This window comes from Caretta caretta, chromosome 7 (genome assembly GCF_965140235.1).
Source record: "Caretta caretta isolate rCarCar2 chromosome 7, rCarCar1.hap1, whole genome shotgun sequence".
In the NCBI taxonomy this organism is placed as follows: Eukaryota; Metazoa; Chordata; order Testudines; family Cheloniidae; genus Caretta; species Caretta caretta.
Genome location: NC_134212.1, coordinates 61,887,286 through 61,903,508, shown reverse-complemented (window position 1 = coordinate 61,903,508; position 16,223 = coordinate 61,887,286). Strand labels below are relative to the sequence as shown.

Sequence of the window (16,223 nt, the reverse complement as noted above, 5' to 3'; positions counted from 1 at the left end):
TTCAAGGTAGGCCTCGGGGCAGGCTCAAGGAGTACTCCTCCACCAAACAAAAGAAACCAATTCATAAACACAAAACAAGGGGATGCACCTTTCCCTGCTTCTTTGCTGGATGGTGGGGGGAGGGTGTCAGTCCTTCCCCTAAAGAGGCATTCAGTTTTGGTTGTTTCCCCTGTAGGGAGGAGAGCTGCCTCTCACTCTAGAAAAGCCTATCTTCCTGCCACCGCTAGCCCTGCAGCAGCTTGTCTCTTTTCCCTTTCTCTCACCAGAGGAGGGTTTTTGTGTCCCTAACTGACCTGAGGTAACCCCCTCTCAGCCTGTAGGAAAAAGCGCGCATCACTCTAGGGCTAACATACCTGCCCTTCCACCACTCTCTTGCAACCGTCCAGCCTGACTTTGTCACACCGTATATAATGGGACAAACATGCTTCATGCCACAGGACAACTTCTAACAGGTGTTACTTAAAATTCCCCTGTGGGCCAGTTATTTCAGGATATGGTTTCTTGGTTCTCTCTCTGAAGCAGCTGACAATGGCCAATGTCAGAGACAAGGTACTAGACGAGACGGCTCATTTGTCTGATATTGTATGGTAATTCTTATTTACATGGACATACTTATTTTTATTCAAATCAAAGTTTAATATCTAATACTTTTCTGCATCACAACTAACACCTCTGCCAGTCACACAGGCTTTATCAGACTCTTGGGCAAAGGCATCAATACATGTAACAGAAAGACCTCATCAGTAAGGTAACAGGTCATAAAAAGGCTGCAATCTCGCTGGCAAGTAAAGAAGGGATGGTGAGTAATGAGGGGAAAAGGGGTAGGGCCCAAGCTGGCCTTTTATAACATTATTTTCTGCATTCTCACTAACTTGAAGATGTCAAACTCATACTGTGGTTTAAATGTATACCATCCCAAGAGATGCCTTCAAGACATAAACCATCTGAATCAGAACACAGTGTTTATTTCCACAAATGGGATTCAGCTCTGTGTTAGTGAGTGCACAGCTTCCACAACTGTATTTTATGATGTACAGCAAAAGTACAACAGCAAATGCCAACTTTTAGCACATTACTCCATCAAAGTAAAAGACTTTATAGTGCATACCATTAACCTCTCTTATGGATATTCTAACATGGGTAAACCAACACTGGTCAATTAAATCATGGTGCACAATTTTCTAATTAGAACTACTATACATACTGAAAAGAATATCTGTCAAGCAGAAAGAGGTAATAAATGGTTTGCCTCTAGTAGTTTTCAAAGCCCCAGCTTTAGCTCTCTCCAAGATCTTGCCTCTGAACTACTTGAGAAATAAAGCTGCATGCAAGAACATAGTCACAGAGGACTGGAAAGGTCTAACCTGGACCCAGATTCTTTGTGTATGTCACCAAGTCCTCCATAGTCTCTACCACCTCTGCTACAGTTAGGTATTCCAAAATTCCTTTGCAGACACGGATGATTTTACGGACCTACGGAAAAAAAAACATTCCAGCATTTATAAGACCAAGCTATAATACAATAAATTAGAAATGCTTGTTTATTACTGAAACAGAACAGGTACAGCATTTGGTAGCATAATTTATAGAAAAGTATGTGGTTTGGAATGCTGAATAAGCTGCTCACCATTTGATTACTCAAGAAAGCCTCATTAGCCAAAATCAAAGTATCTGTACTTAGAAATGAAAATCCTGCTTCTAACAATTTCCAACTGTATGATGACAAAGAATATCAGAGAAGTAGTAGTAAAATGGTGAAGAAGTGTATTTAACTATTATGGCACTAGAGAAAATGCTGTCAGTTTGAAGACAGCATAGTTTCCAGTTTATTATTGCTATTCAACTGGTAAAAAAAGAAATCACCTAAGCCAACCTATATCAGAGTAGCATATTCCAAAATCTACCCTATGGAAGGCTATCCATTAGGCAGTTTTCCACATGCAGAACACAATATACAATAACCTTTTTTGAAGGGCAGATCCAATTTCTTACATCTTCCAAAAAACAATGCACATTTGAAGAGAGGTACTTATTCTCCTTTTACTTCCCTATGGATTTTGTACACTTTGGTTTAATACTCTGTTAATCCATATTAGGTTTTTAACTGCTTTTAAAAAGATTCACACCAATATTGCCTCTTGAATTCTTCTACCACATACTTCAGAGCATGGCAAAACAGACAGATCCCATGGCACCATGAAATCTTATTTTAGAGGATGTAACTTTGAAAGTACTGCTTGTGGTGGACTCAAATCAAACTCCAAGTGTTGATAAGTTTGAAATTATGCTTCTAGAAATTGTCCTCAAAAACAGGAGCTCATTACTACTGCTAAAAATAAGGTAGATAAGCAAACATTAGAACAAGGCTCTTTTGAAAGATATGAATATGAGTGGTTGGGAACATGCTAAATTTGTGAAAATCAAATCCAGAGTCAAACATATGTGCCTTGTTGAACTTGGGTATGTCACAGCTGAGGTTGAGAGCTTTTTAAAAAGTTTAACTTAAAAAAAACAGAGTTCTCTTCTTGAATTGGATCTATAGGTGGAATAGGTGAACATGCCCATAACTCTTTTTGGTACTGATTACAATCACCTGCAAGAATATCTGTGATCACTAGTGCCACAAAGTAATTCCAAGCATTAGCCTCAGCTCAGGATGCCATGATGAGAATAGTTTCAATAATCAGCGATTTAACAGTGAAGCAGCAATACTGGTACTAGAGTGCTCACATACCATGGGAAGGAAAGCATATGGAGACTTTGCAGGTTGAAAGGTATGACATAGGTAAACACTGTAAGCAGCATCAATTTTTCCTCAACCAAATGGGATATGTTTATCTTAACTTCATTCCCTCTTAAAGGCATGACACTAGTTGCTAGAAAACAGGAGATAACATATTCCTAAGAAGGGGAAACATGGTCACAAAAGTGAAGCAACCCAATTGGTTCCATTACTAACACCAGACACACAAACATACACAAGATGAAGTAGAAGCCTCAATCTCACATTTCCTTCTATCTATGGGTTTACACAAGGTCCTGAGTGCCCCCCCTTTTTTTGGGGGGGGGGAGGAGGAGGGGATTTAAGAAATACACAAAAATCTATAAGTAACAAGACAGCATGAAAAGGCTTTTCTTGGCAGGAAGATAAATTGAAAGCATTCTTTGTGCCTATCCAAACAGAGTCTTTGTCACGGATAATGAATTTTGGGAAGCGCTGTAAAATTAGCAAATGTAAATTAAGTGGGTATTTGAGATAACATGATACTGATGTTATTGGTACTAGGACACCTACCTCAGCCTCATCAAACGTCAGAAGCAAGTCTGATGTACCAGAGAGGATGCCTCTTGATCCATCAATGAGATAATCACGAGCAGGTACTGAATAAGGATCTGCTTGCAGCATCTGGGCTGCCTGGACAAGTTTAGTGCAGGCATTCTCCACTCTGTGTGCAACAATAAGATACAGCTATTAATACTTATTCTGAATACTCTGCCAGGAGGTGAACAGCTGTATAAACTTGTAGGGGGTTACCATCAAAACACAGCCAGCAAACTGTTCATCCATCCCAACAAACACACATTCATGGTTTAAATGTGCAAATATAAATATTTACACATCACTGATTAAATCAGCCATTGTCTTTAGAGCTAGATATATAACAACACTGAGGTAACAGATTAGAGACACTGACATGAGTCACAAAATACCCTTTTAATTCCAACAAGCCAGTAGGTTAGGCAGAGGGGAGCTTTTCCAACAGGATCACAAAGTCAAAGTAATCACTGTGCAACATCCTGGCATTTGCATTATGTTCTATTAATGTCAACAGGCAAATGCATCAATAGGCAATTAGTCACAGCTGTAAGTTAAGATAACAAAAGGACATTTTGTGAAAAGTATTGAGGCGCCTCAGATCCTCATTTGTTAATGAAGAAGCTTTCCAGCTCTTTAAAATATATTACTACTTGTGCACATCAATATCATGTGAATAGGCATACGGTTTGAATCTCCTATCTTGTTAGCAAATACAAGATCTCTCAACTTCTGATACCAAGTCTAAGAGAGAAGGTCCCAAATGCAGAATGTCTGAGTGTTATTGTAACTCTTAACACAGTTGATATGAGCTTTAAAATTAATATTAAACTAATTCTATCCAGCTATTTGAAATGCAGCACTAAAGAAAACTATTTTGAGTTAAGGAGTTAACCCTGTTTCAGTTATCAATTTCTATTTCACTTTTCACAAATGCTGTATTCTTTGAACAAGTCAATCAGAAGCTTTCTGGTAGCAGAGCAAAAGCTTGCTTTCCAGCCAGACTCTAAAGCTTTAACACAGAAGTTCAAACTAACCAACCGTTAACTTGGCCTCTCATATCTGGATAGTATCCTGGCACATACATTAGCAAGCAAGCATCTGGTCTGTCACCATTTTGTTGCAGGGCAAAGCTATCAGTGGAGTATTTTCCCAAGTTTAACTCATTGATCAAACAGTATTCATATCTTCTATGTTCACATTTCCCTGAGCATTCATGCAAACGGAAGCATTTGAAGTGGTGCTTCTTAGTGTCAATACAGGCATTTGTATAGGTGTGCATATATTTTCAACAAGTGCTCACCCAACTACCTTTTGTATATTTAATTCCACCAAGGAAATATTTGACAAAACCAAAAAGAAATCAATTGTAAAATTTGCTTAACAGCTTAAAAAACGAGCTTCCACCTTCCTCCTTCTCCACAATAATTGTGCTTTTAGCTATCACAGCTGGGCACCAACGCCAAACAGCACAACTCTGAATACTCATCACTCAACACAAGTTAGGAATTTATATTAGATTTGCAGAAGTGGGGAGAAGTTAACACACACATAATGAAGTTGGGCCATGGGGAGAGAAGAAAACAGAAAACATTACACATTAGGTGCAATGGCATAGACAATGAGGGGCTGAAGGAGTAGAACAATTTTAAACTGTCCCCTCCCTACAAAGTACCACAATTCTCCACTACAACTGTACTCAGATATGTGCCTACAGTTGAGTAAGTAAGATTCAGTAGAGTTGTCTGTGGTTAACTAGGTGCAGCAAGGAAAGCAATTGAAAAGCAATAATGTATTTATAAGACAAGGAACATTAAGAGACTGTTAAAGAGGAAACTTTACATGGTTACATACTCAATGGTAACATGACAGAAATAAGGCAAGTACCAAAGTTTGTTTACAACACAAAATCATTTAAGTGTACTGACAAAGAACTCTAAGATGTCCTGTCTTCTTTCTGCATCCGCACAGGGAGGAAGAAAGCTTCTTGTGGTTGCATATGCAGAGGTGCCCAGGCAGCGTGCACTGTGAGAGTAGTGAGTGGGAGCCAGCCACACAACTTCCCCACAGATCCCTTCTCCCTGCCTCCTGGGGGTAGCGGGGGCAGGGATCCTAGGGGTGGTGCTGAGGATGCACTTCACTGCTCCACAGCTGGCAGCAGCCCGGCTGGGGGGATGTGTGTGCTTTTCCTCTAAAACCTACATTTTATGGCAAACTTCAAAAACAGACAAAAATAAATAGAAAACCAGCTAAACAAAATCCCTTTCACTGAACATCCCATTCCGGGTTGACAGCCCTGGACACTGATGTCCTAATTATCCACAGAACAGGTGCGCATGGGCCTTTCCTGCCAATGTGACTCAACCTAGAGGTGGAGAACCCAGTGCTCAGATTAGATTTCAGTTCCGTATAAAGCCGATTCACATTGCCATCATTCTATTGAGACAGCTACCAAAGGAGTTAAGTATGCAATTTATGTACTCATGTGTTCCTCATGGGCACCTGAGCCCCATCAATAGCACCATCACAGTTAGGAAACAGGGTGGACAGTATCGTTTTCCCACCTTGCAACACATTCTTAAGGCTAGAGTGTCAATGGAGTGAGGGTGAGGGGGGGAGAATGCTCGGCACCCTTAGGTCTGTGCACTGCAGTGTGGACACCAGAGCCCTAGGTTTGAGCACAGGTCAGAAAATCCTTAACCTAGGGTTAAAATGCAGTGTAGATGCTCATGCCCAGGGTTCCCTGATACAGGTCAATTGACTCGAGTCCCACTACCCCTAGATGAACATTGCTCTGTAGACATATCCTCACATGCCTAATGGACACTGTTGGCCAAAAGAGTACAAACTGGAGTACATGAGGTACACATGCACCAATGGTGGAATATACTTGGACAAATACTTGAAGATCACAGATCCCTTCTGTGTTTGAAGCTCACAAAAGGAAGGGTGAGCACATCAAGATTACAAGACTTATCCTCCCCAGCTACCCACTTTTGGGAGCCTATAAAAAGCATCAAACAGAGTACTGTTAAAGTGACGCATTCTAGCTTTTTGGGTAATCATTGCCGGCCTAGTAACAGATACAAATTAAGATGCAGGACCTTCCTGGAGATATGACACTGATTATGTTGCTCATGGATTTCCCTCCATTTTCTGGCTTCCTCCCACAAGATAGTTAAGTACAGCGCAGGACATAAGATCAGTGTAAGGAGAATCTAAGTGTCATCCATCAATTCAATCTTAAGCTATCCTTGAATAAAGTTCACTCAAACATGAAACTCTTACTACACCAGTTCTGAGATAAACCAAGATTTACTATGCTAAGAAACTGGATCATGATACCTAACTTCCTTCATGATGACCAGAGTTCCTCCTAATAAGCATTTAGAGACACAGTGCTGAGAGCAGTGAAATCATTGAAAATTGACTAATCCATCCTATATTCCTGAACCCACTAAGAAATAAAACATAATACTTAAAAGTTGTGTCAGAACAATACAAGATTTTCAGCCAGCGGTTCCCCTGAGTAGACTTAAATGGGCCAGCAGACAGACCTTATCACAAGATGTAGTCTACAATGAAACATCTGGTCAGCTCATTAGGGGTAATAGTCACAATTGCATAAGAAAATCCATTAAGACTAACAAGAGTCAGAAAACAGGAATGATCTGGTCTCTGCTGTGTAAAATGTAATTGTAGCTTTCAGACCAACATTCTTCACTAAAGTTAGTTTCCCACTGCTGAAAGGAGTTAAACTGTGTCATATTTTTTCTTTTCAGCCACACTAAGAAAGGCATTAAACAGGTCACCTATCCACCCAAATCAAAATAATAGGCTCAAAACTGCTGGATTTGCACTGTGGAATTTCATGGTCGTTTGTATAAAAGTTCCAATGCAGGTAGGACTGTATTTCCCATTTGTGAACAATTGATGTAAAAGTAAAAACTCTTTAAATCTTCATGTCAGCATGTGAATGGAATTTCTTAGCTGCAATGTAGTTTTAATTTAAAAAACATTGAGAAGATTTAGAGGTGGATTTGTGTTTTAATTGTACAAAGCCCAGTTTAGTGAAATGTTCCAAGTCCTCTCAAAATACTGCAACTTCAGATTCTGTGCCTCTGCCTGCAGGAATGGGGTTTTGTAAAAGAACAAAATAATTTATTGCCCAATTAAAAAAAATTAGTATGAGTTGAAAGACATTCAAAAAACACAATCACAGCACTCAACTGCTTTTTCCTCCAACGGGATCTATATAGAGTATGTTAAAAAAATTGAACAAAAATTAACGGCTAGATTTGGATTCAACCAGAGAACACAAAGCTTTTAAGCTACAAAATCATTCAGATCTTATTGGCTGAAGACAACTCTCTCATATCTTATGCTCTTATTTTGTAAAAAGTCAAATAGAGGATCCATAATTATCTAGACAAGATTAATTACTACGCCAACACAAATTTCAGGTAGGTAGATTGTGGGTAGGTGTAAAGGACAAAAAATGTTTAGAAACTCATTCTTTTTTATGCTCAATGCTATAGAAATAGTTAAGTAATGAACTAATTACAACTTATGATTCAATTTATTTTCTCCCACCCAGTAAAATTATTGGGGGACTTGAGGGAAGACTGTAGGCTAAGATTTTATCAACACCAATCCAGTGGGAGGAGTGGATTTATTTTTTACATCTAGTGTTTAGATTTCTTATTCTTTTCTCAAAGATTTTGAGAGCAGTTTCCCCTCAACCTATATTAATGTCAGTTTATACATTCTGTAAAGCAAAAATACTAATCTAACACTTCTCTGCTAACATCAAGGCTATTTTTCAGGGTTTGGGGGCGGGGGAGCTTTGTTCATTTTAACATACAGAATGCATGCTAATGACAATAATTTGAAATGGAAATGCCACCAGACAGAAAATGGTAGCTCTAGAAATCTGACTGCCAGACTTGTCAACTCACCTCTGCTGTAACATCAGACAGCAACACCACATTTATAGGGCAGATTAATTATATATAAATATACTTTGATACTCTTGTTTATAGACATGAGCGGAACATTAGGATGACTTGTGATGTAATTGGATCCGTATGTGTCAAAACGTCTATTTATTTTTTAAACACCAGAGCCAATCCTTAATTTTAAATCCCACACAAAAGCTCAGTTGCTAAAGATAAAGTTTAATTGCTGCAGGTGTGCCGATATATCTTTCTCATGTTTTATTCTCTGATGTACTTCCCTTCTGGTACAATTATTTTATATTACATTTCATTACAGTCAATGACATTTGCATCATTCTGTTGGAATTACTGACATTAGAGCAGTTTCAAGCTTTTCTCATAATTACAAAAATGTTAAAGGACTCTTGGCAATCAATTATCATTTCTTCAGAAACTAGTTTCCATAAGTGCACAGGGTACACTTGCAATTTATAGCAACAGTGACATTTACCACAAGGAACACAATGTAAAGTTGACCAACAGCAATCTAGTTAGTAGAGTGGAAGTTTTCCAACATATTGTCAAACTGCTGTCAAGTTAGTGATAATTTTAAAATAACATTCAAATATTTTAATAGAATACCTCATACTGAACAGATATTTAAACCTAAAATCAAACAGGACATAAGCCTGAAAAATTAAATACCATTTGTTGAATGCTAGGTAATTCCTCAATGTTTCCAAAATGCTCTGTAAAAATGCTGCATGAAAGTAAGTAGTGCCTTCTGAATCCTTTCCAGGTTTGGTAGTTATATGGAAAACACACACATACAAACAATGGTTCAATGAAATTCTGTAGTCACTTGCCTGTTTGCTCAACTTTTCTAACTCATATTCTGTAACATGACCTCAAATAACCAATCAAACCTTATTTCCCATAGGCACCTCTTCTGAAGTGTTTTATTTGCAAGCTGCTCGTTATAGCAGCAAGAGTCAGTCTTAATATATCATTTTACAGCAGTGCTCATCCCAAAGGATCCCATGTGAAACAAATTACACCCAATGATCTCTTTATCCACCTCTGAGATGGACTAGGGCAATTGGTTGATAGTATGTAGAAACAAAACAATACGTCAGGGCAGGAAGTTAACACACAAGTTATTTTTGAAAGTTTCATCCAAAATTACTTAGCCTGCTAAATCTCACTTCCAAAAGTATCTCGGAAGTTAGGAGCCTTTGAAAATTCTACCCTTTGTCCAAATGAAACTAATTACTTAAGTGCCATTCAGCTAGGACACAGGATTCAGAGACTCTTCTCTTGCCTTCACTAAAATTCCCATGGCACGCCTCATAAGAAATCATGACCTTTTCGGGTCTCACACAAAATATGAAACCTCTAACAAGATAGATCCATTTAACATCATAAAAGGCATCCCTCAATACCAACTACAATGGAAGTGTGCCATCTATTTAATTCACTAGTAGCACTGCCTACAACAGACTGAGCAGGAGATCTGTAAGGAGTATCTCCAGCTCAAATATAGACCTGGCCTACCCAATCTGATAGGGTCACAGACCAAGGTAAAGTGGCTACACATTTTCCACAAAAAAGCTCCAAGTTCCCTGAACTGAATTGAATGATTATCCCCTGGCACTATGATGAAGGGCTATAGCATAGAACCTTATGATAAATCATTAGAAGAATAAGGATATTCAGCAAGTGAAAGATACTGCATTTTAGACACTAAAATGTAGCTGCAATAAACTCATCATAACAAGGAGCATTTTTTCATTCCTGCAAGTACCTAACATACTTTCAACATTGTTTAAATGACAGTACCAATTTCTTGCAAGGTCTTAAATTTCTACAGTTTTGCCATATCACACAAAAAAGTCAGGTCACTTTACTGATAAAAGCATTTTTGTTATTAACAAGAGAATAAAATGTAAGAGCCCTCTCTGCTGCAAATTCTGGGCACAGCAATAGTAAAGACTAATCATTTTTTAGTATACAATTCCAATATTAGTAATTAAGGAACAGTTATTTAACTACATAGGTATCTATGTGAAACACTATCCTCTATTTTAGTACCATTAGTAAGTGTGCCAAAGCAAACCTAGCCATGTGAAAAGATATTAAAATAGTTCATAACCCATCCACAAGGATGTCATTTGTGGTAGCTAGTTTGTAACTCAAGAAAGTTACAACTAGAGCTGTCAAGTGATTAAAAAAATTAAACACAATTAATCGCAGTTTTAATCACACTGTTAAACAATATTAGAATACCATTTATTTAAATAATTTGGGGGTTTTCTATATTTTCAAATACAAGATCGTGGCTTGGGGCTCTGGACTTCAGCCCTGCTCGGGAGCTGCTTCAACCCCACCACCACCCAGGGAGCTGCGGGCTGGGGCTGCTCCAACTCCCCCGCTGCCAATGCCTCCTGTCCCACCCACAGCTATGTGATTAACACGTAAAAAAAAAAAAAGTTAATTTTGCTTTCAGTTAATTACAGGCATTAACTGCAATTAATTGATAGCCCCCAAAATAACCCAAATTACATAACTGATATATTTGTACTTATTATACTGCATACCAGTGCTTATCAAAAATGGTGGTTCTGTGAAAGTCTGCATATTTATGACGACAATTTTTATGTTCAGATATTAAATTCTTTAGATTCTGTAAAGAATCAGGAATAACACAATTGTAGTGGAATAATTAACTGTCTGGAGGTCTTTAGGTATCACAGCAATACTCAACGTCAGACATATATATCAATTAAGCATGCACTCCTGTTACCAAGGTTTTACTTTTGTTCTTACAACAGAATAAGGTCTATAATAAAAGCTGTGAATATACTTTTAGCCACTGTTATGATCTAATCAAATTATCAAATGCTCAAAAGAACCTGAGAGACCCAGACTGTCTCTTAAAGAAATGTGATGTAATGGTGCACATTTAAACCAGCAAAAGTAAACTCTGTATTCTAGACTTCAGCATCGTTAATTACTAACTTTTGTGGGCAGTACATGTTATTTTCTTACAAGCAAAAGATAAGGGAATACAACACAGTTGAGGCAGCACAAGTTAAGTTACAGTAGGTATACCACATTATAAAGATTATATGTTTTTATTATTGTAAAATCACAATCCATTTTGCTCATTTTTCCTTAAACACTTCAGATATTTAAGACACGGGCAATAAATAGTTTCATTTCTCTTAACTTTTATTCTAACAAACCTCATTTCTGTGGACTGCACTTGTTTTTGCAACCATAGTGATGAAATACATTGGCTTCAGTCACAAATACCTATTCAGTATTACTTTGACATCAGCAAATTTGTTTTCAAAATGAGCTATGTAGATCACTAAAACCATGTTTCCAAAATGATCAAAGTTAACTGACAACACTAAAATTTTTGAAGAAAGCTACAGACAAAACATATTCTACAATATAAAGTTGTGTTATTGTTTCTCTGTAGTAGACCATCTAAAAGAAGAAAATCTAGAACTTTTTCACCTACTTTGCAAGCAAATTTTAAGACAAGGGAACAAAATTATTCACCTGTACTGCTTTATTTTGTGCTCCCAATTAGAAAAAAGTGACCATCTTCTATTTTACCTATGTATTGATACTACTTCCATTTCCTCCCCCAGCTTGGCAGCCCCTCAAAAATGCTGAAACAGCAAAATGCAGAGGACATATCAAAATCATTAAAATACACTAAAGAAAGGATTTGACCAGAAAGTTGTACTGTAACCATTACTCTATAAAAATTTATATTTTAGCACCAACCAAATATTGTACTGACAAAATACATAAGTAATCTCTCCACAACCACCTCTCGGTGTAAGCCAAGTTTACCCATGTGGGCAGAGGTCTACTAATTATGCAGCTTTATTCAGAACACTGACCGCTTAGGCCCGTTTCCCAAATATACAGATTTTTTTTATGTCCATTTTAAAAGACTCGAGTAAGTCTGATACCTGTTTTGAGTCCATTTTTTACTTCTGTTCCCAGCTGGAATAATCATCTACATGAACAAACATTTCAGAGATAAAATATAAAAGCCCAGTCTTATACAAGTACACTGTTTTGCTAACTGTTTTGATACTTGGCAAAATATTTATTTTTAAAAATGAATTTGTTCAGGGTTTACCCAATATCTACTGCTTAGATATCCTTCACAAAACTTCCAACACAATTCCGCTTCACTCTAACATATACTGACTTAATGACGGATACTTAAAACGTTTCCACAAAGCAGTGGTGGCTCACTAAATTCCAGGAAAGTTATTAACTTCTTCCACCTGCTTCTTCTATCACGCTCCTAAACAAAGGGTATCAACTAAACCATGGCTTCACTTTATTATCTATATATACATCTTGGACAGCAAAGGGCAACAAAATAAACCATTTTGCATAACTTTAAAGGAGCAGCAATACAAAAAATGTAAGCCTCCAAAACAATAAACATAGCCCTGCCATGTATGTAAATCTTCACAAAATCTTAGAAAATTATTCAAAAATGTTTCTCTTTGAGAACCATTCTGTTCCCCTCCTCCCATACACACACACTCACAGTACTCATTTGTTTATTATTTTAGTATTTGGTTCAGTAGTTTCCGCTTCTAGTTCTTGAGCATCTTGTCTCTCTCTCTCTCTCAAGAAAACATTAGCATATTCAGTGACTTAGCATGTGCCAGCAGAAATTGCTAATAAAGAAAACATTGAATTCAATGGGGTGGCTGGGTAAGGGAAGTCTTTTCAATGAGAGTTTGTCATTTGACAATGACAGGTGTGGCAGTTTAATGACCACTAAAAAGTGATGTTTCATTTTTAAGACTCAAGGCCACAGAGGAGAAAATCATTTATCTTCAGTTCTGAGCCATGAACTTAATTAGAAGTGAGTTAGTTTTTAGTCAGTTAGTTTTTAGGTGTCTTAAAAATATTTCCAAGTCCTGTTATGCAGCAACTGGTTATGCAGTCACTGACATACTCCTCCTCCAGCCAAAAGAATGGAAAACACTTATGGGGAGAACAGCACTAAATGTCAGAAAAAGCTCTTTAGCACAGCTTAATACCAATGCACGGAGAAATACTGTGCGCCCTCCATCAGTGTCCCTCCAGAGGGAAAGAAACGTACCATGGGGGGGAGGGAAGAAGGGGGGAAGCTACCCATATAAGCAAAGGCTAGCAAAGTAGCTATCTCTGGCAGAGATTTGGCATCTGGCTACTCCTGTTAGCAAAAGCCTACAATGTTTCTGCCTAAGGACAGGCCTACACTACAGCCGGGACTGACGCTCTGAGATGGTTCCACCGGCAGTCGATTTAGCGGGTCTAGTGAAGGGCTGCAAAATCAACAGCAGATCGCTCTCCAGTCGACCCCTGTACTCTACCCCGGACAAGAAGAGTAAGGTAAGTCGATGGGAGAGTTATTCACGTAGCTAGAGTTGCGTAGCATAGGCCGACTTACCACGGTAGTGTAGACATTGCCTGAGCAAGTAAATGAGACCAGGGAAGTAAAAGGTATATTAAAATAAAGGCCATTAAAAATAAAGTCCCCCTCCCCCTCACTGTAAAGAAACATTTACTTCTAGATGTAGGTTCCTGTACCTATGACAGACATTTTGAATGTGTTGATAAACTTACTTGATAAAGGCTGGTGGCATGTCCCTTTTCAAAATCTGGTCTTCGGTTGTCTGCACTGTTTCTTTTCCAACCTGTATGAAAAATCCAAGAGTCATATTTAACCCCTCAGCTTTGGATTCAGTTTAATGCTTACATCAATCAGATCATATACCAACAAAAGGAACTAGTAACTGACAAGCCCTTTTATTAGTTTTGGTAATGTTTATATAGAGCAGGGATCGGCAACCTTTGGCATGCAGCCCACCAGGGTAAGCCCCCTTGGCGGAGCGGGCCAGGCCAGTTTGTTTACCAGCTGCATCCGCAGGTTCGGCTGATCATGGCTCCCACTGGCCGCGGTTCGCCACTCCAGGCCAGTGGGGGCTGCGGAAAGCAGGGGCCAGCACATCCCTTGGCCTGCACCGCTTCCCGCAGCCCCCATCGGCCTGGAGTGGCGAACTGCAGCCAGTGGGAGCCGCAATCAGCCAAACCTGCAGACACTGCAGGTAAACAAACTGGCCCGGCCTGCCAGGAGGCTTACCCTTGTGGGCTGCGTGCCAAACATTGCGGATCCTTGGTATAGAGTTTTGAATATGTAAAGCATTATATAGGTGCTAAATAGTAGAATTTTTAAAAAGTTTACTCTTTTTGGAAAGCATTAAATTCATGGACAATAAACAGCTTGTTAATCACTGTGCAAGTTTTGTGGAGTGCAGTATGGTAATGCTCCCTGTACAGATCTGGTCAAATTAATAATACCAATACAAACATTGCTTTCCAAAATTGCTGCAGTCAAGTTTCGAGGAAACAATTCTCGCTACTGCTGAAAGACAATTCTTTTTTTACAGGTAATATGCATTTCAAGAACACCAGCTGCAGCACTGAGCCATAAAAATAGCTAATCATTTTTATAAAGCAAACAACATGAGTTGCACATTTAGTCTTATAGCAATCTTATTTATGGGTTTGTGGGGTTCCACTTATGTGAGCATGCGTATATGCTAAATGAGAGCACTTTTTAAAAGTACATATTAATAGCCAAATAAAACTGGACATTGCATCATTAGTGTAAGTACATCAACATGACCTTGGTGCTAGTCACATTATCATGTATTATGAATAAAGGCATTTTATGTCCTGTGTGACACCTCTACTAAATCTCAATGCAGAAACAGAGAAGCAGCTAGTTTGGTTTTTCCCCCTACAAAAATTGTAAGAAAAAAAATCATAATTTCTTGCACAATTATGCAAGAAAAGAGAAGGAACTTTATATCCCCAATAACCTTTGCAGGCTTGCCAATTAAATGTGAATCAGAAAGAAGACTCCAAGGTAAAAAACAAACAAAACAAATACCTCTTCTACCCTTCGACCTGACTAGCCTATTAGGAAGTAAACACACGCACACACACTATAGATTATCCTCAGGCAAAAATAATGGTGCACAAGTTTCCCCTTACAGTTAACAATTATGGGACTAAACTAAGATCAGGGTAACAACATTCACTGTTTTCATACACAATAGCTCTTGTGTTACACAAATCTTTTAAATCAGCAGCTGGTTCTCTGTGGTCTATGAGATCATAAACTTGACAGAGTATTTCCAGTTGCATTGTTCACTGTATTTTCCAGCTGAATAAACCATTCAGCAAGGCCCAGGGAAGCAGAAGGTCTTTACCCCAGACACTAGTTTGTATTAAGTGCTTCCAGGACTGCCTGAGCTACAGACAAGACAACATTGTATCCTAATTTTTACTGTACCCACAAATATATTTTAACATACAATCATTAAACCAAAGAGGTTTGCCTGAGTTATACTCCCAGACCAAAGAGATGTTAAAGCTGGTGCATATTATTAAAACTTTTGTCAGAATCCATAAGACACACACACAGCTTGCACACGGCTGCTATTCTGAAACCTCAACACTTGACTGTCTTTCAGGAGTACAAGCTACACTCTGCTCACCAGCACTGTCCCCATTTGACCTTTTCAGTACAGTTCTAAACATTACAGGGACAAGACACAGGAAAATATAGCCCTGACATTTTCTAGTTCTTACACGAAAAAACAGTCCACGTTTACCACTAACATACATATTGTAACTTAGGAGTGCTACACTTGCAAGGTACAGGAGTCATTTCCGCCCTTGGATACATAACAGAAACTCCCACTGAAGACCATCAGAGCTGTGTGAATATTTGAGAAAAGAATATCCATACTTCATGTGGAGGTAGTTCTCAATTTCTTTTTTGCATATATGCAGACTATAACAAGTCAAAATAAATTATAAACATCTGTGTCTTTTGCATTTAAAGTTGGTATAATAGAGCTGGGAAG

The 16,223-nt window shown here is 38.4% G+C and overlaps 1 protein-coding gene across 4 annotated transcripts in view; it reads right to left on the bottom strand.

Annotated features, from left to right (window-relative positions):
- The window catches only part of VCL (vinculin), a 107,884-nt gene that overhangs the window by 47,559 nt on the left and 44,102 nt on the right, over positions 1-16,223 (bottom strand). For 3 of the 4 annotated variants that reach the window (XM_048858478.2, XM_048858476.2, XM_048858477.2), the window contains exons 2-4: positions 13,912-13,982; positions 3,296-3,446; positions 1,365-1,473 (exon numbers count right to left, since the gene is read on the bottom strand). In XM_048858478.2, the coding sequence (XP_048714435.1) occupies positions 1,365-1,473; positions 3,296-3,446; positions 13,912-13,982 (331 nt within the window). The remainder of the gene's footprint in view (positions 1-1,364; positions 1,474-3,295; positions 3,447-13,911; positions 13,983-16,223) is intronic. The other variant, XM_075130754.1, reaches the window with a different exon arrangement.